Here is a 24,153-nt window from a genome sequence, read left to right as displayed (position 1 = left end):
CAATCGGTGTTCATTCAACCAGTGATAAAATAATTTAATTTGTGGGAGTAATTTTTTTAAAGAGTTGACGCATTCTTTCCCTTAAAATTCGAAAAATAATTAGGGCCCTCCTTGCCTCAGGGCCCCCACATTTAATATACGAGGGCCGGATACACATAAAACCTTTAAAGCCATGTACATAAATAAATAAATAAACATTATCTAGGCCGGTTCAAAGATGAAGTTAAAATGTTAATAAGCTCAAATATAACTTTGTTTACGGTTCTTAGAGGAGAACAACAGGGGCTTCCCTGAGGCTTCAACAAGTGATTGGCCCCCAATAGACTAAAAAATCCAAATTTCGACGGGACGGACGGTATTAAATATGTGTTTTTCCAAATGCTAAAATAGTTTTATTTATGCGAGTAAATTTTTGTATGGCAATTTTTGTTTCCTTTCAATGTGGAAAATAATAAGGGGCCTCCACATTCAATCCGGCCCTGGTAAATACAAAAAAAAACTTTTGAATCTACTTATTTACCTACATAAATAAACATTATCTAGGCCGGTTCAAAGATGAAGTTAAAATGTTAATGAGCTCGAATATTACTTTGTTTACGATTCTATGACATGTTTATGTTAAACTCGATGATGTTGTTGAGACTACATTATTGTATAAGTTCTGTCTTGTAAATGTAACGTGTTTTACAATTCTAAATATTTTTGTGTAAAAATGTTTGATTGTAAATATTTAACGGAAGAACATTTGAAGGGATTGGATGCGTACAAAGTACTTAATAGTGCCGATTATGTTTTATACTTTAATAAGATTTTAGTTAATAGCAATCAAATCAGTGATAGCCTAGTTAAGAAACTCGGCATCTTCGTCGAGGGGTCCGAGGTTCCAGGACGCACCCCTGATTTTTCAAAGTTATGTGAGTATTAGAAATTAATTTGGTGAAGAATTTCGCATAAATGGTGAAGGAAATCATCACATGAACCGCAAACATGTTTGTTACATGCTTCATAAAAATATAAGAACCAAAAAGCTCCACTAAAGTACATAAACAGAAGTGAAGCCCTACAACTGTGCGAAGGGCCCTATCTAAGCTGGGCCTAGCCGGTTTATCAGGCTGGATTCAAAGCTGTCTGGGTATTTACAACCTCCGTTAGACAGGGGTTCAAGCACGTCTTAGGGGTCGAATTCCAGGTACGCACTATTTCTGGACTATTTTTCTAAGTTTAGACCAAATATTGCTTAGTTTTTGGGTATCTACTAAATTTCTTAACAGTATCGTCGTCGACAACCCGTTACTGTCCCACTGCTGGGCACATTACCTAATGTGCTAATCTTATGTACTAATCCCTACTAGGACATAGCCCACCACGATGGCCAAGTGCGTATCGTTAGACTTCACATACCTATAACAACTTTTTTAAAGGTCTCTCAGGTATACAGTTTTCTTCCAGATATGTTAATTCTCCGTTTAACCAAGTTATAATTAATTTCCAATACTACGAACATAACTTTTGCAAAATTAAAGGCATGCCTGGGAATCAAACCCCGGACCCCTCGATCAATATGCCGAGTTTTAACCACTGTGCTATAACAGTATATGATATATTGATATTTCCCACCTTTCATATGAAGGTGCGCGAAAACTAGTTATAATAAAAAAGTTTAAATAGTCATAATTTATATTTTCAGTACAGTGCCGTAGATACGAGTCTTTTAAGCAAATATCTGATGCATCCTTTTTGGAATTATATTGTGAAGGTAAGAAAATGGATGGAATAAAACTTTCTACACGTATTGACTATGACACACAAATATATTCGACCGGGGTTCGTTGTTACATAATATTTTTTAGGGTTACCCAAAGGGTAAAAGCGGAACCCCATTACTAAGCCTCCGCTGTCTGTCATAGAGCTCTATTTCTGAAACCGTAATAGATAGACAGTTAAAATTTTCACATTCCATTAACTTCTATGGCTGCTATCATAACAAATACTAAAATATAAAAAAAAAACTAATGAAAATTTGGTGGTACGGTACCCTCCGTGTTCAAGTGCTACTCGCGCTTGGCCAATTATTTTTAATTGTTTTCAGAGTGTACCTTTATGGATATGACCGAATGTATTGACAATGGCCGGGTTTCTCTGTTTAGTGACAAACTTGGTAGTTTTGGTTCTATACGACTATCAGTATGATATTATCCGGAGACCAAGATGTCACAATGAAGATTCAATACCCAGTTATGTATATTCGCATCTGTGGCCGACCTCAGGTAGTCTATCTAATCCTATCTGGGGTTGATTACAGATGTCCATGGGCGGCAGTAGCCACTTACCATCAGGTGGACTGCATGCTCGTCTGCTACTCTCATATTATAAAAAAAAAATGCAGCATGTGGTATCTTATTAATGCTTGCATACAACCTAGGTAAGAAATTTTATTTGTAACATTTTTCATAATAAAAATTTCGAGTTTTAGTACGTACCTACTTGGGATTAGGAAAAGAACAAGTATTGCAATATACCCAAACAAGATTTGAGTTAAAAACCTGTTTTTTAGTGTAAACTAACATTAACTAATCATAGTCGCAAAGTTTTATTAAAATCGTGTTACCACTTCAAAAGTGTCTCGCGAGTTGTTCATTTCCTGTATTCTCTATTACGACTTACAAATATCATTATTATGACATGGCTAATCTACACTAATATTAAAAAGACGAAAACTTTGTATTTTTATTTGGTTGTAATGAATAGGCTCAAAAACTACTAAACCGATTTTAAAAATTCTTTCACCATTCGAATGCTACATTATTCACGAGTAACATAGGCCATATTTTATATGAAATATATTTGATAAATAGATTTTGAGGCGGTACAAAGTTTGTCGGGTCAGCTTGTCATCAATAATAATAAAATGATTTTCAGACACGTCTAATAGTATCCTGCATGTGCAGTCAGCGTTGTGACGTCATCAGCTGGATGACCTGGCCTCTACTAATTAGTATCGTCATCTCTCACTACCAACACAATGTAGAGATCATGCTGTTATATGCTCTATATATCGTTTTTTTTCTTAGCCATGTTCATTACGGTGTTTGTGTGGTATGTACCTATTTATTTATTAGAATACTTTGTCTATTGAAATAAATATTCTTGACATTCAAGTAAAATCTAATCCTACGAATCATATAGGCTGCCTAATTTAGATTTAACTAGTCGGGTAAGAAAACAAAAAAATAATGTTTGCCATATACTCATATATGTTATACTTAATGTATCTTTTTAATTTTACACTCATGTTAGCAATTAGAACAAAAGTTGGTATTGTCGGTATCAACAACATTTTCATGTTTAGGAATAGGTCGTCTGCGTAAATAGGAAATTGGTATATAGGTAAATGACAATGTTAAAGTGTAAATTAATAGAAAATGAAAGAAGTTAACTCATTCTTGAAGGTGGTAGAACCCTTTGTGGTTCGACTCCGGCGGCACCACCGCCACACCTATTTCTACTTAATAACAGCAGTGTTAGGCGCTGCTGTGTTCCGGTTTGAAGGGTGTGGTAAGGGAGACAGACTTTTCCGAGGCGTTCCAGCTTAGTCCTCAGGGGTAGCAGCGCATCTGTGGCCGACCTCAGGTAGGAATATCTAATCCTATCTGGGGTTGATTACAGATGTCCATGGGCGGCAGTAGCCAATTACCATCAGGTGGACTGCATGCTCGTCTGCTACTCTTATATTATAAAAAAAAAAAAAAAAAAAAAAAAAAATTCTTAATTTATTTTTTATCTTCCAGGTACGACAAATTTGCGGCCACTATAAAATTCCTTGTTTTACCATTCACAAATATAAAAAAAAAATGTGAGCCGTCACGGGACGCCTGGCAGATGTGAAACATCGACATTATTTTGTAAAAGTAATATGCAGAAAAGAACATATTGTGATAGGAACTAAATATGTCATAATGATAAAATAAAATATTACATTTTTTTTCCAGATAACGATGACTATTTATTGAATAAACATTTATTTTCATTAAATACAAAAAATTACGAATTTATTTCGAATCGTGACTACTTAATTCGTTTAATCAGTGACTTCGGTAATAGTTATTGCGCATGGCGACGCGTCGCCACACCGTACACACTACTGCATATAGACTGTATATATATACTGTATATATATATATACCATCGTATATAGACTGTATATATATATATATACCATCGTATAGCGTGGCGACGCGTCGCCACGGCATGCGTCGCCACGCCAGAAATCGGTTTTACGTGCGGCTATAGATGTTTCACATCAAAAACGATAAACCACAATCAATAGTAAAGATAAGTTTTAACTGGATTAAAGTCTGAGTAAATTGATAAACGACTATTATCGAGTGATACTACTAACTCTAAGGTTAAAATGAGGTTTGCTAGAAATAAGTTTGTTATTTGTTTATTTACTCACACATTTTATCCTGGAACATATATTATTTTTTTAAAACACACCTATTTTTTGTAAGTTTTGATTTTGACAAATTTAAAACATATAGAGTTAAGTGTTACTTACTGCCACCAATGTTCAACTGCCCCAAACTTAAGAACAGTTGTATATGAAGTCGATCACAGATCCATAACAGTCCCTTAAGACTAAATTGAAATACCCCATAATTACTTCTTCCTATGCAGTATTTTTTATACTATAACAGTAGTAGACGAGCATGCAGTCCACCAGGCATGATAGTAAGTGGCTACTGCCGCCCATGGACATGTGTAATCAACCTCAGATAGGATTAGATATTCCTACCTGAGGTCGGCCACAGATGCGCCCCTATCCCTGAGGAGTAAGCTGGAACGCCTCGGTAAAGTAGGTCTCCCTTACCACACCCTTCAAACCAGAACACAGCAGCGTTTAACAATGCTGTTATGAGGCAGAAATAGGTATGCTGCCGCCGCAGTCGAAGGATTCTACCACCTTCAAAAGTATTGTAAAAGCAAGGTGTTCCGTAACATTGAATTAGCAAACGAAGAAACACATGATGATAACGACTAATGTGTACATTCCTACCATGGACATCTGTAACCAACTTCATACAGGACAGGGGTTCTATCTGAAGCTGATCAGAGATACATTATCACTTATGAGTACTAAGATGGACCTTGTATCACTAAATCAATAAGTGTTATGTCGCGAGTTAACCTACAAATAATTCTGGTAACATAGAAAAACGGGACAGCTAGAAATAATTTTAATGCATTATATAATCCAGCCCAATCTTTTCGAAATTTATCGTACCATAATACGTAGATAATTTGTTGATAACTATTAATCTATATTAAGCCATTCAAGGTAACATTAATATAATAATGATTGTATACATACTTGTTTCAATTCTTTAGCTAAATTAGGTCATAGTATTCTATATTCTTTATGAGGGATTTTGATTACCAATGTCTACAATATGTTAACTCGTGGTAGAACTGTACATAGTTCATCTATCGGTATCACCGCAAGCCTATTTCTACACGCTTTCTACACTCACAACCCCACACTAGGATTCCCTGTATCGTGGGTGCTATGGACACACACAAACACAAAGAGACAAACACCCAGACCAGATTCGTTTATTTTTTATTCTTATAAAAGTAAAATATTTGTAAAATTAAATGTAAAACGTAACAAAAAGTAACAAAGTAGATATATGTTATACTAAACATTCATAAATTAATATGTGCATATTTTAACATACAGTCGACTCTTTGTACATAGGTAACTCATAAAAAGAGTTATTAAAATGTAATATTTTAACCAAAGGAGCATACTCACGATCTACTAGTGTAATTTAATCTGAAATTCTGTCAGAAGGACTTCTGTTAGAAGGACACTCAAAATCGATTCAGCCGTTGCTAATATGGGAGCTGATTCTAAAATTTTGATTGAAAATTGGTGTTATATTTTTTTTCATCCATAAATATTTATATACATTAACGGGTTTTACACTCACAGCTACAGCAGGTATTCCAGCTTAGACCTCAGGGGCAGCGGCGCATCTTTAGTCGACCTCAGGTAGATCTCTAATCTTATCTGGGGTTGATTACAAATGTCCATCGGCGGCAGTAGCCACTCATCATCAGGTGGACTGCATGCTCCTCTACTACTCTATTATTATAAAAAAACATAGACACATACATAGAAGAATACACAAACACCTAGATCCAAAACAAAATCTAAATTCATCATTTAGACATCTGGCCCGGGATTGAACCCGGAACCTTCTGTGGAACCCTCTCAGAGTGGTATGGTGACTACTCCGCCATGAGGGTAGTCTTGAAATTGTAGTTTAATTTTAGACCATGATTACGACTTTTCAGGCATTTTTAATTATTTCAAATTCTGTATAATGTATACTACATACGACATTCTATGTATGTCTTATCAGCGAATCACTGACTGATAACATACTTGATAAACCTCCCATTAATCAGTTACTATACAGACCACCACGTAACGTAAACTAATATTTTTTGAAAATTCACGACCTACGAAACAATATCATATTAATATTTTTTCAAAACTTTTTTATTACGAAAATATAATTCACCAATGTGTACTACTTATAACAATAAGTAGGTAAGGAGCCTACGTCATATATGGCCGTGAAAAGAACATATAACTAAAATGAGTTAAATATTTCATACACATAATTCAAGTTTGTTAGTGCTCGAACAATTCTATATGTGGAGTGTTGTGTTATAAATAAAGTTTGTAATTATGGATAACATTTTTAAATACGAATATTTAACGAAGAAACATTTGAAGGGCTTCGATAATTATAAGGTATGTTGTGATTTATTTTTAACTGAGTTCTTATAAGGTTATCATTTGTTCGTTGCTAAGTTATTTTGAAGGTGGTAGAACCCTTTGTGGTTCGACTCCGGCAGCACCACCGCCACACCTATTTCTACCTAATAACAGCAGTGTTAGGCGCTGCTGTGTTTCGGTTTGAAGGGTGTGGTAAGGGAGACAGACTTTTCCGAGGCGTTCCAGCTTAGTCCTCAGGGGTAGCGGCGCATCTGTGGCCGACCTCAGGTAGGAATATCTAATCCTATCTGGGGTTGATTACAGATGTCCATGGGCGGCAGTAGCCACTTACCATCAGGTGGACTGCATGCTCGTCTGCTACTCCTATATTATAAAAAAAAAATATATATATATCTACGTACCTATGTATTAATTTATATATGACTAGCTGACCCGTCAAACGTTGTGTTGCCATATAAATAAGAAAATGTTGAGGGTGAACAACCCTTATCACTTAGGGGTATGAAAAATAGATAGTAGCCAATTCTCAGACCTACTGAATATGCATATAAAATTTGGTGAAAATCGGTAAAGCCGTTTCGGAGGAGTACGGTAACTAACATTGTGACACGAAAATTTGATATATAAGATAACGATAATTGTATGCAGTCTTTTCGCACTAGACTGGCATATCAAGGGTCTATCTTAGACCTCAGTAGTGGCAATGCATCTATGATTGGTTTCAGGTAAAACTCATGTTCTATATGGTCGGTTACAGATGTCCATGGCAAAGGCCACTTACCATCAGGTGGACTGCATGTTCGTGTGTTATGAAAGGAAATGAAATATATTATTGTGTGAAGTGCACTTGCCTAGCGAGGTGGACTATGACCTCCCGGCATGGAAAGGAAATCTATGCCCTTTTATACGTCAACCAATACATACGGTTGAAAAAATTTAGCACTATTGTGGTAATCTCATTGTCCTTTCATGCTAAGCACTATTGGTTTGAGATGCCCCCGAATTCATTCTCGTTGTAGAAGTCTGTTTCACGTACCGTTGTGTAAAAATAATATACAAGTAATAATTTCATATATCGTTCCTCTAACTTTTATAACAAACATCTACAAGAATTGGACATATTTAATTGCTCAATACTTGCATACAAGCGGGAACTGAAACAGACTCTTGAAAATTGCATTATGTAACAAATTACTTTTTTCCTTTCTTTTTTTTTTACTTGTATATATATTTTATTATTTCAATATACCTACTCCTAACCATGTAAACAATTACATTTTTAAATCTTTATGTATTATTTATTAGTGGAAACTTTGCTAATTTTTGTTGTCTGTGTGAAAGTTACTGTATGTATTAAATATTGTATGTTTCCCAAATAAAAATAAAATAAAATAAAATAAAATCTCAGGTGTCATTTATGAATCCCTGGTACCAAACGTCTCCAGCAAAAAAATAATTTTATGTCATTTTTCTTAGCCAGGGAACGAACCCAAAACCCTATGTAGCAGATTAGCAATATGATGACAACTGTTTAATGACATGTAGTGTGATGTTGTGTGTGATGTGTGTGTTTGATTTAAAACCTTGCAAATATAAATTAATGTTATATGTCTTGCTTAGTATCACAAATATATTAATTAACATAAATTATGTGATTACGTGTTGTTTCCGCATCTTATTTTCATCATATTTCTGTTTTGCTCGTAATATTTTTTATTAGGTATAACACATACGTTGGAATGTGTGGTGAAAAATAAAATACTTACATTATATTTAACGATGTTCATCTTTCAGTACAGTGCAATCGATACAAGCCCTTTAAGTAAATATGTCATGCACCCAACATGGAATACGACCGTTAAGGTAAATATTTTAGAACCTTATTATCTGAAGGTGTTAGAAGGTGGTAGATGAACATATTAAGGTTTCAAAATACCTGTACACCCAAACGTTCATAAGTAGCTGAACACAACTAGCATCATAATTAGATTAACGTCGTAAAGTTTCAACCGTAGATGAACTGTATGATGAAATGTATGAAGGGGGTAGAACCCTTTGTGGTTCGACTCCGACGGCACCACCACCACACATCTTTCTACCTAATAACAGCAGTGTTAGGCGCTGCTGTGTTCCATTTGAAGGGTGTGGTAAGGGAGACATACTTTTCCGAGGCGTTCCAGCTTAGTCGTCAGGGGTAGCGGCGCATCTGTGGCCGACATCAGGTAGGAATATCTAATCTTATCTGGGTTTGATTACAGATGTTCATTGTCGGTAGTAGCCACTTACCATCAGGTGGACTGCATGCTAGTCTTATATTATATAAAAAAACGTACCTAACATACGAGTAAAGTGCCTATGCTTTTAAAATGATAAAACAATTAATTTTAAATAATTTTAAACACTACACTGATCGGATAAGGTCTTTTGAAGATGAACCCTCTGATTTTCGATCCCGGTGGCAGCACCGCTACAACTATTTCTGCCCAATAACAGCAATGTTAAGCTCTGCTGTGTTCTTGGTTTAAAAAGAGTAAAGGAGACATACTGTTCCCAGGAATCTGATTTTATCTGGAGTTGATTACAGATGACGAGCGGCAGTTGCCACTAACCGTCAGGTGGACTGCATGCTCGGCTTGTTTCCGTTGATGCTTGTTTTTGAGGAAATTGTTGCCTTTCAGTTCATACCAAAATGGATAGCACCAAACCTCCTAACGTTCGCCGGGTTCGTCTGCATGGTGATATGTGTGGTGTTGCTACTCTTCTACGACTACCACTGTTTTGCCGCTGATGACAAACTTCACGACAAACGGATGCCTGATTATATATACACGGTGTGCGCTGTGCTTCTGTTCTTAGCTTATAATTTGGGTAAGTGGTAGAAAATAAGGCATTAAGATTATTGTGATTATCAATGTAACCTTTGTTAACATAAACATAATTATCATAATAAATATTGAATATAAACATCTGCATCATAATAAATATATGAGTAATAACTCATGTCCGTCTGTCTGTCTGTCACAGGACACTAACTCTTGAATCATTATAACTAGACAGTTCACTTTACAGTTTCATTCAGTTCAATTTACACAATGCATTAACTTCTATAGCAGCTATGATAACGAATAATAAAAATAAAAAATAAATCGAAATTTGGTGGTACGGAACCCTCCGAGTTCGAATGGCGCTTTGCCAATTATTATCATACTCCCGGTATTAATAACCACCCTCGTTCGTCAATTTCTGCCAAATTTGGACCTTTGGAAGGTTAAAGATGCAATATTTCATTAAATTTGGTTTAAACAACCTAAAACTAGCTCAGATTTAAATGTGAAGGTAGAGACCCGTAAGCTTAAGCTTAAGCTTACTTAAATAACATACTTGTTTGTAGACGGTATAGATGGGAAGCAAGCGAGACGGATAGGGGTGTCGGGTCCCCTGGGAGAGCTGTTTGACCACGGCCTGGACTCCTACATAGTGTTCTTAATTCCCTTTTGTTTGTTCTCCGTTTTCGGGAGGGATGAATTCTCCATTCCTGTTTTTAGGTAAGTCTTATCAAGAATAGTAAAATACATAAGAATGAAAAAAAATGTGAAATACATAACATTTATTTGCATATTTTCAAAAGGTACTTGTATAAGCGGCTCTATCGGGGTAGATTCATTACATTTAAAACAGTTTATGATTTTGGGTACCTACTATGTAGACGAAGTAAGGGTAAAAGTTACCTACTACTACTAGATACTACTAGAATTAGTTAATTTTAAAAATATCGGCTTTGATATCATTGAAATTGGAGTAAGGAACCTATTTATCTTACCATCAGTTATGACTTTATGAGGCACTTTGACTTAAATAACTTATTACAACCATACTAATAGCTAATATACTACGGATAATAATTAATATCACACTGTGATAGAGTTAATTGCACTACAAGATAAATTGTTATAATAATTTACGTGAAATATTTTTTGTGGCACGCATTAACATGATATTATTTTCAAAAAGAAATCGATATTTTTCTAAGCTGACGTTCCTCTTTCAGGGGCTACCTGATAGTAATGAGTGTGGTGCTCAATTTCTATGTGTGCCAATGTGAAAAATACAACACAGGCACACTATATCTGCCGTGGGGATACGATCTTAGTATGTGGGTGAGTATTATTAACAAATATTTAAAAGTTGCCGACTCACCTGACAGTAGTCACAAGGTTTTACCATTGTACACAGGGTTTCAGGTTCGATTCTCAAACAAGCAACTCTTTAGGTTATACATATGTATTATGTATGTCTTATATCTGTATATTATAACTCCCAATGTTTTCGATTACTGTAAGATGGCAAACCCTCTGTTGTTTTTTTTTGTTCCTTATAGCAGCAGTGTTAAGTGATCCTGTATACTGGTTTGAAGGGTGTGATAAAACTGAAATAATCAGACGGTGACTCTAGCTTACTTATTTATCGCTCTACCACATTTAGGATTTCAATTCTTTGGATCAACTATTGATGTCCGTAGGCAATTGTAAATAAGTTTCAAACAATTCTCGTTGACAGTTTTCACCGCAAAAAATAATATAACATAAAATAACTTGGTGTTTTTTTACCCCCTTACACCCGATTCGCCCAGATAGTTTTCGCGGTTATAAATACCCTAATATAGGTAATTATATATTAAATAGCATTAGATTATAACATTACCACCCCCGCTTCCGCCGATACTTATATACCGATACTTATATACCGCTAATAATAGGGGAGGTAGGATTGGCTTATATTTGATATTACGTGTTTTAATAATTACGTTTTTATTGAAGATACATAGCAAATGGTTAGCTGCTATCGCTTTTACATATTTATAATGAATCTCCAATAGAATATGTTATTAGACACCGTCGAGAATATGCTAAAAATTGTAGTCATCCTATTAGATAATGACGTAACAAAACGTATTTACATTTTATTTGTACTAAAATATGTATAATATTGCTTATTTATTTCCTATTTGAAGTACCACATACGTTTCAATCCTGAGAACTAAATTAGAACTCCTCGTCTAAATGTAGGGACACGAAGCATTTTAACTTAGTCTATTCATATGTTTGATACTCCTGTATGATAATTATATCAAATACACAAAAAAATAAAAAAGACTCATTTAAAAAATTAGATGCGATAATGGCGAAATACTTTTCCGAGGCGTTCCAGCTTAGTCCTTAGGGGAAGCGGCGTATCTGTGGCCGACCTCAGGTAGGAATATCTAATCTTATCTGAGGTTGTACAGATGTCCATGACCAGCAGTAGCCACTTACCATCACGTGGACTGCATTCTCATCTGCTGTAAAAAAAACGCTTCCTACACTCTCAGCCCCACACTAGGATTACCTGTATCGTGGGCGCTATGGACACACACAGAGATAAATACACAAACACCCAGACCCAGATACAGAAATCTAAATTCATCATTTAGAAATCTGTCTGGCCGGGGATCGAACCCGGGACCCTCTAAGCGTCAGACCAGCATGGTGGTCTAAAAATCTTGTTTTTCATCAGGTGTCTTCAATAATCTTCCTATTAGCGGGCCTCAAGGGGCCGCAATACTTCAAGGTGTTTGTGTTTAGCGGCGTAACCTTCGTGCAGGCTTTAGAGGTAGCTGTTCATTCGACCGGGTTGTTTACCACTTTGCCCATATGCATCTATAATGTTTATTTGTAAGTAAACATTTAAAATATATTTTTCAAAAATAGGTAGGGATAATTTTTAAAGTAAATCTAAGGGTTTATTTACGTTATTTTCAGACAAAATATATAGACATGTCAGGTGTATTATATTTCTATCTAGGTTTTCTTATTACTTTACAGCCTAAAATGTGACAAAAACCGTCGCTACCCCAGATGGGGTATAATCAAAAACACACGAAATTATAAGGAATATAGATTTGTATTTGTAATTTTGTTTGTAAGCGTAATTCTGTAGTAGGTAGTGTGTTTTGTGACTTATGCTATTTTAGTATTTTGTCCTTAGTCGCTACAATAGAGTACAGATTATTTTTATACTGTAATTTGCGGTTCTCGCTTTGTTTAATTTATTTTTATTGATTAAGTACAATTAAATAAATGAATTTCAACTTTAAATATAGCACGTTTTTTTAACTAAGTATAATATTTTAAAATAGAATTTTCCGAAATAACAATATAAACTACATATATTCAATTAAGTCATATCTTCTAAATATATATAACTCAAAGGTGACTGGCTGACATAGTGATCTATCAACGCACAGCCCAAACTACAGGACGGATCGGACTGAAATTTTGCAGGTAGATGTTATGACGTAGGCATCCGCTAAGAAAGGGATAAAATAGGGGATGAAAATATTACTTCGTAACACGAGCGAAGCCGCGGGCAAAAGCTCGTTTACCATATTATTCCTTTATTTTAGGTCATATAAAAATCGCACGGGTAAGATGCGCCCTATACTCGAAGCCCTCCGACCCTTATGGTCCATGCTGATAATGGTGAGCCTGATGACATTCTGGGCTATCAAGTCACCGAATGGAATCATCGAGATTGATTTACGAGTGTTCCTGCTTTTATTTGGAACTCTCTTCAGTAATATTGCTGTAAGTATTATTTTATCATTGTTTTGTTTTCAAATAGTAATAATATAAGCAGTGATAATGGTTGTAACTCGGCCTCTCTTAAATTCTTAAAGAAACTTGAAGGTTTGTGAAGTCTACTAATATGCACTTGGCCAGTGCGGTGGACTATGGCCTAATCCTTCTCAGTCTAAGGGAAGACCTGACCCTTTACTAAATGGATTGACTTCTAATATAATATTATGGTATGGTATAACGGTAATTGTATGGTTTGGCCATACATTACATAAATTAATACATACACAACAGTACATTATATGTTGCTAAAGAGAGATACGAGATTTTTTACATTACAAGGTCTAAGTTATAACGCCTCAGATAAGTATGTTTCCCTTAGCCCGTTCTAACATCTATTTTCTAACATATATCTATTTCTGCCGTTATTAGGCAGAAATAGGTGTGGTGAGAACGAACCACTATCGAACGAACATATAACATGTAACTACCATATATATTTACTTTATATTCTTATAAAAAAAATCTAAAAGATTAAAACAAAAATACCAATTAAAGTAGACACGTTTTCAGAAAAGAAAACACGACTCTACATTTATTAATTTTACAAAAATTTGAAAAAAAGTATCCATGTTTATTCAAAGTGTTACCTCGTAAAATGGCTTTATGTTTTCAACCGTCTAACATTAACAGTTGTGCATCGCAGCCTTAAAATAAACGATAGAGTGTGTCTCGGGTTACGTAGAGTTCTCTCGGTGATTTTGTGTGCCTCTACATCTTTTATCATATTTTATTATATTTTATGGGTCATATCCAATATGAATATAAGATTTTGTAAATAAAATTAACTTTTTTCAACGGTACCAACATTCCAATATTAATTTACCGAGTTATGTACCTAAACAGCCTACCTTATGTAAGATAAAGTAAAGCCATTAATCTATTAAATGGTTTACTAAAGATTGAAATTTAACAATGTCTAGTAAGTAGAAATTAATAGATTCCGATCTTTCGTAATAAAAACATTAGATAGGTTGATAATTATTATAATAAGAAAGAAAGATAGAAAGAAACAATTTATTCGGATAATTGTAACAGAAATGAAATAACAGAAAAATACCGAGAACGTAACTTATGATTATTGAATTAAAACATTACACAGCTATTACAATGTAATCTATTCACATTATTGTTATCCGTTTACTCGCTTAGCTGTAGTATTAATGGATATGAAAGCTTTTTAAATGTATTAATAACTCGGCAAAAATAATTTATATTTCCGGGAAGCATAAATTAATACTTCATAGTTGAACATATTCAGTGCTCGCTATAATAACGATGTACAAAAGATGTGCGGCAAAATATAAAAGCTTTATACGTGTTAGAAGTAAAATTTATTTTGAAAATTTGAGATGTGCATAATAATGATTGTTGAAGAACCCTTTGCGGTTCGACTCCGGCGGCACCACCGCCACTCCTATTTCTGCCTCATAACAGTAGTTTTAAGCGATGCTATGTTCTGGTTTGAAGGGTGTGGTAAGGGAGACAGACTTTTCCGAGGCGTTTCAACTTAGTCTTCAGGGGTAGCGGCGCATCTGTGGCCGACCTCAGGTAGGAATGTCTAATCCTATCTGGGATTGATTACAGGTGTCCATGAGCCGCAGTAGTCACTTACCATCAGATACACTGCATGCTCGTCTGCTACTCCTATACCTATTATAAAAAATATGTATATAAATAATGGGACAAACGCTCCTCAGGGATAGTGACAAACCCGTGACTAACCTCTGGTAGGGCTCTTTTCCTTTCTAGGGTTGATTACTTCCGAAGGAAGCCTGCTTGCTGCTTAGGAAGACTGCTTGGTCGTACGCTACTTCAATCTAATAAAACAATGTTTAATTTGTAGAATCGTCTGATAGTAGCGGGTATGAGTGGTACGCGCTGTGATGCTGTGTGTCCCTTACTGTGGCCTATTGCCATCGTGGTGGCTTTATCTCTCTACCAGCCACAATTGGAGATAGCTTTACTGTACCTGGCTACTGTTGGAGCTATACTAGCGCATGTGCATTATGGTGTTTGTGTGGTAAGTTGATCATTGTAGTATACCTACTAGGTGGTAGAACTCTTTGTGGTTCGACTTCGGAGGCACCACCGCTACATCTATTTCTGTGTTATAGCGGCTGTATTAAGGACCGCGGTAAACTGAAATAAAATGAAATGAATGTAATAGAAAGAAAAAATAAATAGAAATATTCAATAACATAGCTTACTTTTAAAATTAGTTGTAAAAAGTTGAAGGAAAGTAGAAAAAATGTTACTGTCAAAAAATCATTATTTTTTGTTACACATTTTTTGGTATAAGTAAAAATGTGCATCTAATAAAATAATCTTGATCTACTTATATCAATTTAAATTCCATCGTAATAAAAAAATACTAATTTTAAAAGTATCTACTAATTTTTCAAGTTAAGATTTTTTCATATTCCTATTTTTTTCAGGTACGGCAAATGTGTGGTCACTTCAAAGTACAATGTTTTACAGTACCAAAATCGAAACAAAAATAAACCCGAATTAAAGTAGATACCTATCTTTTAAATAATTAACAAAACATATATCATGACATACATACGTACATACATCTAATAAGTAGTATTTTTATAATTTTTAAAACGATAAAAATAAATTACATTTTTAAACATTTTTATAAAAAAAACTTTTATTTTAAGACCCTTCAGAAGGAATAGGAAACAACCTGCTTCCCGAAGTATCCCATTAAAATAACACCAGGTAAGTGCAGAGCAAAAATATGACACCGAGACACAATCTAATTCACGAAATAATACGTAATTCAATACAGAATAGCAAAAAAATGAGCAATCCGACGTGTGATGCGAAAAGCTGTACCACCTCCCGAGCGTGAGTGAGCGGGACGGATATACCCGTGCGGTTGGTTACACAACTCCGTCTTTAAATTATACGTTCTCATAGCCTTGTAGCGCTTTGGGCGTTTTACGAAAGGACAGAAATACCTGAGTGTACTACAACATATAATACCTTAGGTCGTGTATATAAAGTCGGTTTTGTGTTGAGAGTTATATGGAGTTGTGTCGTTTTAGTACCGATTGGAAATTCAGTAATGGGGGGTGCTCGACATGGACACCACAGTCGGGGTTTAGAATTTCAGTACAGCTTCGGATAGCTACGAAGCGCTGCTTTGTTAGTAGTCCAATTGTTTACCGAGCCGATTTTTTTTAATTCCCTCCGCGATATCATTGCGTCGAATTAAAACCGGATTCCTAACAAAAAGATTTATCAAAGAATCGTAAGCACAACAAACGAATATACCCAAAAACAAATAATAGAAAAGTGGACAGTGACTTAGTGTTGTGTCTGTGGTCGGTAAATAAATAATAAATCGGTGAAATGGTCGCAGATTTAATATTAATTGGATAGGTAAGTGAGGTGTTTGAAAATTAACCGGTTTTTGAAGCTGTGGTGTGGAAGAACTTTATTGGCATGACGCGATTTATATTCGTAGTTTAAAAGCATGCAGGAACATGATTTTGGAGAATAATATAAATGAAAGATAAGGCAGTAATGCAGACGATAAGACTGGAGGTAATTGAATTAATATTTGAATTTTTGTCATTTTACAGACATTTACTAATTGGACATAATTTTCATTATAACAGTAACATTGCTAACAGGTGCTTATAGGAAAGGTCGTCCATCATCAATTTTCAGTTTTTTGTGTGCATTTTTTTATTTTTGGCAATTTATATTTTTTGATTATATGCGTTATTTTTTATTTATAACACTGTAATAAAGATCTAGGAACATTTTAGGAAGACGATATTCTAAATACGCATTAAGTAATCGAAACGAAAACCGAATCGCAAGTAAATTAAATAAATACAAACTTGACTATTCAATACCTTTATTACATGCTATAAAATATTTAAATAACTAGCAGACCCGGCAAACTTTGTACCGCCTCAAAATCTATTTACCAAATATATTTCATATAAAATATAGCCTTTGTTACTCGTAGATAATGTAGCTTTCGAATGGTGAAAGAATTTTTAAAATCGGTCCAGTAGTTTTTGAGCCTATTCATTACAACCAAACAAACAAACAAAGTTTTCCTCTTTATAATATTAGTGTAGATATTGCCGTGTCGAATAAACACTTTTAATGAAATGGCTCGTTGATTTTATTGTAGTTTGTTCAATAATTTAATATTAGGTATATAGTTCAACATAGATTAAAAAAACAGGATTAAAAAAAATATGATAAAATGGTATTATTTGGTGAAATATTAACCTTTCGTTTTTGACCGAATAACATTTATTTTGGATATATGTACCTATATTTTAAATCAATATAATTGAAGTAATTTTAACATTACCTAATAAGCTGCGTTAAATATTTTAACATTCGAATAATGAATAAAAACATAACAACAATAGCATTCGAACAATTATAAAATATTTGCCAACATTTAAAATTATTGACTTCTACTCAATTCATTTGTAACAAAATAAATAAAAATAAATAGTTATCTAAAAAAGTTATAAATTGTAACTTATTTATACAATATATCTTAATACAATACATTATTTCGCTATATTCATCTAATTTACAGTGTAATTAGGTAAATAGATTTCTAAAACTACAGACAGGATAACTTGTTTCAGTTCAAGAAGTTACACTAAATGCGTACAGAAATGCGATTATATCTCCGTGCTAATAAATTCAGTCGAAGAAAAGTTCCGAATTCGATCCTTCGCCAAGGAGACATTTATAATTGTTGTATATTCTGTTCTGTGTCTAAAAGCCTACGTATTTTCTACGTGTGTTATACGTATGTTATACGTGTGCTCCGGGAACGCGCACACGTATGGTTACAAGCACTATTTTTCAAAATATTTCCAAATTTAAATTTTTTTGAAAGTATTGAAATTAAGTACGAGCTTATCTACCTATGAATACATAAATATTATACGTTTTAAACTTTACTTATTAATTATATTACGTATTATTCTATTGATTTCAAATGTCAGTAAGCTCATGGAATTTATATTTCACCCTCACCTGTTCAGCAACATATGTAGGTAAAATACAGTACGGAGTCTTCACTCTGTACTGTATTTTACTTTTACTGAGTTTTTTTGTAATATCAATGTATCGTGTAGTCTACCCAATAGTAAGTGACCAGTGGTCACTGAAGCTCGTGAGCATTTGTAACCAACTCCATATACAACGGGGGTTCTACCTAAATCCGATCACAGATACATTGCCATACCTGAGGTTTAAGATACTCGCCTGATTGTTTAGTTCTCGGCATTTAAATCACCCATGTGCACTAAGAGCAACACTTTTGCACTTATTTCACCAAAGTGCTTAATTACGTTCCTCCTAATTAGTCTAACTCTCGTCTTATAATTCCTCTAATGTGCCAAAAGAAGTGTTGTTTTAAAAATATGAAATGCAAAGGACTTTCATTTAATGCATAGCTAAACATAAATATTTCAAGATAAAAATGATAATGATGATTTAATAAATCCTTCCGTTAAAATTCCTTCAAAATCAGTAAGTTCTCAAAGGTGTTTAATATTTACCAATACATTGGTCCGCGTAGAGGAGGACTTGATACCTAAGTTCTACTCCGTCTAAGCGGCGACTTATGCCCAGCAGTGCGACAATAATGGATTGAAAACGACAGTATATTAGGTAACAAAGGTGGTAGAACCCTTTGTGGTTCGGCTCCGGCGGCACCACCGCCACACCTATTTCTACCTAATAACAGCAGTGTTAGGCGCTGCTGTGTTCCGTTTTGAAGGGCGTGGTAAGGGAGACAGACTTTTACGAGGCATTCCAGCTTAGTCCTCAGGGGTTGCGGCGCATCTCTAGCCGACCTCACGTAGGAATACCTAATCCTATCTGGGATTGATTACAGATGTCCATGGGCGGCAGTAGCCACTTACCATCAGGTGGACTGCATGCTTGTCTGTTACTCCTATACTATAAAAAAATCTAAGATGAGCACTTATAGCCCCACGGCTTGGGTAGAGCCTAACTGTTAACCATGTGATTAGATGGGTGACCGCCAGAAGCTAAATTTTGTGCGCCCTTCCATGCCTTAGAAAGCACGTTATCCCGTCGGCCTTAATTGTAATCATTGCTGCAGTCTTTTAATCTTGCCCATATGGGAAACCACAGGACAAGTAATTCAGAAACGCGGACTTTCCTCCGCCGAAGCAACATAACAAATACCTTCTTCAGGTCTCGCAAGGAGTCGCCATAGATAAATAAAGATTACTCACTCCTAACAAGAAATGTACCCAGTTTTGAGAATTGAAATAGTTGCGTAAAAAAGTTTTGCCACGTCTCCGTGCTAAAATGTCCCTAAAATATTTGAAATAATTATTTATTTATTATGTAAATTACGTAGTATTAGTTATTTAGTCGTAAAATTTCTCTAAAAATGTTTTTATTTATCAAGAATTCAAAAAGGAACTTACTAATAAGCCGTTGGTGGCTTCATTCAATTTCAAGGCGGCGAAGTATCTTTACTAATCTATGGGAGTCGCAGACACAATTTTTTGTCTCATTCTTCTTCAACCAGAAAATAAGTGGTACGAGTAAAACTGGCAGTTCAACCTTATAATACTTATTTCTAACATATAAAAAACTTATGTATAAAAGAATGACCGTTACTGTTGTCTGTGTAGGTACACTTACACCACCAAAAGATTCGCCAATGCAATTTTATAACATGGTAAGTAGCTACTTTGCATAATCTCATGGAGAGTATAAAAAAAGCAGTGATAGCCTAGTGGTTAAGAAACGCGGCCTCTCGATCTAGGGGTCCGAGGTTCTAATCCCAGGCACGCACCTCTGATTTTCAAATTTATGTGCGTATTAGAATTTAATTATCACTTGCTTAAACGGTGAAGGAAAACATCGTGAGGAAACCTGCATACCTGAGAGATTTATAAAAAAAAATCTCAAAGGTATGTGAAGTATACCAATACGCACTTGGCCAGCGCGGTGGACTATGGCCTAATCCTTCTCATTATGAGAGGAGACCCGTGCCCAGCAGTGGGACAATAATGGGTTGATGATGAAGTAGCTACTGCCATGTATATCTGTAATCTATCCAAGATAGGATTAGAATTTAAACATTATTAAAATTGACCACACTCTTCACAAGTAAACAGCAAAACATTTCTGCTATAATCCGGAAACACACCAGTAGTGCAGTCGTAAGAATTGTTTTATAGTTCCATACGATACGAGTTTACATTTGTTTAAAAATGTCTTCGTATTTTGGAAACCGCGTCGTGCTAGTTCGGAGTAAACTAAAACATTCGCTTGGCACTTACTAAACACTGCTATAGGTACCATTTTATAATATACGGAATGCTGTTAAATTGAATAAAAGGAGTTTTTTATCATTGAAGTAGTAATCCAGCATATTTTTTATAGCAGCGGACGAGCATGCATTCCATGGTAAATCGTCACTGCTATGCATGGACATCTGTAATCAACCCCAGATAGGATTAGATAATCCTACCTGAGGTTAGCCACGCTACCCCTGGGAACTAAGCTGGAATGAGAAAAGTATGTCTCCCTTACCACACCTATGAAACCAGAATATATATCAGCGCTTAACACTGCTGTTATTAGGCAGACAGGTATGGCGGTAGTGCTGCCGGAATCAAACCACAGAGGGTTCTACCACCATCAAAATTTTCTATTTGATGGTAAAAGGTCACTGCTGCGCATAGACATCTATAATCAACCCTAGGAAAGATTAGATTCCTACCTGAGATTGGCCCCAGATGACTTGCTACCCGTGATTACTTTTAGAACACCTGGAATAAGAATGTCTCCTTAAAATCGGAATCAGCAGCGCTTAACACTGCTGCTATAAGGCAGGAAAAAGTATGGCGGCAGTTGAATTTATTTCATTCTAGTACTTTTTTTTTATAATATGAGAGTAGCAGACGAGCATGCAGTCAGTAAGTGGCTACTGCCGCCCATGGACATCTGTAATCAACCCCAGATAGGATTAGATATTCCTACCTGAGGTCGGCCAGATGCGCCGCTACCCCTGAGGACTAAGCTGGAACGCCTCGGAAAAGTCTGTCTCCCTTGCCACACCCTTCAAACCGGTACACAGCAGCGCTGCTGTTATTAAGCAGAAATAGGTGTGGCGGTGGTGCCGCCGGAGTCTAACCACAAAGGGTTCTACCACCTAACCATAAATAATATGGTATATTTTAATTGTTTGCATAATTAGCTATCTATTCAGTTTTTTCGCTAGCGAGTTATATCGTTGGTACACTTTCTTTAATTATGTTATTAGTACCAAAGAAATGAGTCGATGCCAAAAGGAAGAAGTCTGAGGCGGCCGAGGCACGCGGGTTCCGCGAATTTCTTATAGTTTTATGCTCCCGTCAGACTTACTTAGCTTAGTCGAGCGTGATACGAGTTAGTGACGTCAAACTTATCGATAATTGTTCAAGTATTTTCTCAAAATTTGCTAAGATTAATATTCCAACTTACTTCAACAACGCATTTAATGCCTCATGATAGTCGGGAACAATCCGCCGACTAACTCACCGAACATTGACGAATGTATAAGCGCAGGTCACGATTACAGGCACGTTATCCTCTGATTCTGGCTGAAAACCTTACCTTGCAGAACGGATGAGCTTCGAAGCGAGTGTGTTATTAAACTACATAGCGACGGGCCCTACGTAAACTGGTGCAAGTGCGTTTTCACAACTTTACAGTAGAGCGATTTAAATGTTCTGATGCGTGTAACGTTAACATTATTCACATATAATGCAGTTTATTTTCAAAAGGATTCGATTATACCATTTTAAAATTTTAACTATGTACGTTGAATAATGTTAAAGTCACACGAATTAGAACATTCAAATCGCTCTACTATAAAGTTGTGAAAACGCACTTGCATCAGTTTACGTAGGACCCGTCGATAGGTACTGATATTCGCGTCTGTTAGTCTACACTGGGCGAGATTCTAAACCTGACATAATACATCTTATTATGTATTACAGTGATTTTTCAAATGGGTCGCGATTCTTTAGAGGTCGCAAAGCCTCCGTAAAAATAGAAAAAAAATAGTTATACATTTCAGTAAGATAATTTATCTCTTTGTTTTTTGTTGACGAGGGGGAAACCTTTAAATGGTACCCGACGCTGGGGAGCGATGCGGGGTTATGTGGGACTTTTACCGCACTAAAACCCTCCCGGCCGTCCTCGTCGTTTGGTGGGGAACTCCGGGATCTCCAATGGAACACAACCGGAGTCCTCCTAAAGCGATGCCCTTCTATCGCTTCTTCTTACGCTCCTCTCATATCGCATGGTAATTATAGCGATATGCGACCACATAAACCGTTGTTCTTCCCGGGGCCGCTTGCTGGACGGTTAAAGCTCCCACTCTTGCCGCCCGCAACCCCGAAAGCCCCTTTTAGTCGCCTCTTACGACAGGCAGGGGATACCGTAGCCCTACTCTGGTCCCGGGACTAAAGGGACAGAGATAATTTTACCTAGAAAAAGTCAATGCCTAAGTAAGTGCCTTCAGCACCTGGCGATATACCTAATTAATGAAAAAATATGTCTGCTTAGGTATTTAATTATGGATACATAATTATTTAAAGTTATTTATCGATATCTAATTATGAAAAAAAAATACGTCAGGGCTTGATACATATTTATAATTCACTAAAATACAACAGGGGTCGCAAAATATTTAACATACTAAACGGGTTGTGCCAGTAAAATATTGAATGGCATTATAATATTTTTTTATATTATATTATATTATATTTTATAGCTGTTTTCAATGCGGATTTATTTTGTTACACACTTGATAAAGTATTTAAGGTATTCGATTTTCGAAAATCGGTAGATTTCACACCTTTAATACTTTTATATTTTTGAGGAACTCCCAGACGTGCAGGTTTCCTCACGAAATTTTCCTCCACTGTTAGTTAAGTCATCACTATTTTCTTCCCAATAACTGGGCTTGGGTCCTTTTCCACAACTGGTACAGACTTAGAAATTAATCTCACTCCAATCATGTGAAGTCTCTTAAATTGTCAATTAATTATAACTGGCGGAAGAGTTATTTTTTGTATGCACGGATAGTAAACTTTGAATATAGTTTGATTATAGAATATTTCTGGTTAAAGATATTTAATAGCAAAAAATATATTTTAGTATAAAATCTATTTTATACCAATCATTGAACCCGGAACTAAATATTAACCGATATATTTTAATCATTCGAATTATAGACTTAAGTTTATAATATATTCATGTATATTAAATATGTTAATCGAATTAAAACAATATTAATATAATATAGTCGTAAAATTTTATGGTATATAATATTAATATTAAACATACATCTTAATTAATAATCTAAAATATTTTAAATATTCTAAAATGGTTTCATACAATTTTGACCTCCATAGCTCAATATCAACTTGTTTGATTTTCCCAAAATGTATTTTTATGAGCACTAATAAACTTAAATCTTACTAAATGTATATTTATATTTATACTTCCCCACTGCTGGGCATGAGTCTCCTCTTAGAGCAAGAGGGAACTTAGGTCGATTTCACCATGCAGGCCAAGTGCAGATTGCTAGACTTCATACTTCTTTGAGATTTTTTTAAAGAAGTCAGA

The 24,153-nt window shown here is 35.3% G+C and overlaps 3 protein-coding genes across 6 annotated transcripts in view; 2 read left to right on the top strand and 1 right to left on the bottom strand.

Annotated features, from left to right (window-relative positions):
* The window catches only part of LOC140756659 (ethanolaminephosphotransferase 1), a 57,402-nt gene extending 41,344 nt beyond the window's left edge, over positions 1-16,058 (top strand). Inside the window, exons 1-9 of one of the 2 annotated variants that reach the window (XM_073092209.1) lie at positions 6,592-6,826; positions 8,606-8,674; positions 9,490-9,679; positions 10,203-10,356; positions 10,860-10,968; positions 12,365-12,522; positions 13,254-13,434; positions 15,332-15,508; positions 15,924-16,058. In XM_073092209.1, coding sequence (XP_072948310.1) covers positions 6,761-6,826; positions 8,606-8,674; positions 9,490-9,679; positions 10,203-10,356; positions 10,860-10,968; positions 12,365-12,522; positions 13,254-13,434; positions 15,332-15,508; positions 15,924-15,989 — 1,170 coding nt within the window. In that variant the 5' untranslated portion in view covers positions 6,592-6,760 and the 3' untranslated portion in view covers positions 15,990-16,058. Of the gene's footprint in view, positions 1-6,591; positions 6,827-8,605; positions 8,675-9,489; positions 9,680-10,202; positions 10,357-10,859; positions 10,969-12,364; positions 12,523-13,253; positions 13,435-15,331; positions 15,509-15,923 lie in introns of those variants that run through there. The other variant, XM_073092210.1, reaches the window with a different exon arrangement.
* The window catches only part of LOC140756661 (stress-associated endoplasmic reticulum protein 2), a 116,182-nt gene that overhangs the window by 66,325 nt on the left and 25,704 nt on the right, over positions 1-24,153 (bottom strand). The window lies entirely within an intron of this gene.
* The window catches only part of eya (eya transcriptional coactivator and phosphatase 2), a 51,501-nt gene continuing 43,943 nt past the window's right edge, over positions 16,596-24,153 (top strand). For 2 of the 3 annotated variants that reach the window (XM_073092208.1, XM_073092206.1), the window contains exon 1: positions 16,596-17,043. In XM_073092208.1, the coding sequence (XP_072948309.1) occupies positions 17,005-17,043 (39 nt within the window). In that variant the 5' untranslated portion in view covers positions 16,596-17,004. The remainder of the gene's footprint in view (positions 17,044-24,153) is intronic. The other variant, XM_073092207.1, reaches the window with a different exon arrangement.

Source organism: Epargyreus clarus, unplaced genomic scaffold, assembly GCF_041222505.1.
Source record: "Epargyreus clarus isolate Ecla_fem2 unplaced genomic scaffold, WU_Ecla_fem_2.2 ptg000035l, whole genome shotgun sequence".
In the NCBI taxonomy this organism is placed as follows: domain Eukaryota; kingdom Metazoa; phylum Arthropoda; class Insecta; order Lepidoptera; family Hesperiidae; genus Epargyreus; species Epargyreus clarus.
Note: the sequence above shows the minus strand (reverse complement) of the source record. Positions and strands in the feature narration are given on the sequence as shown.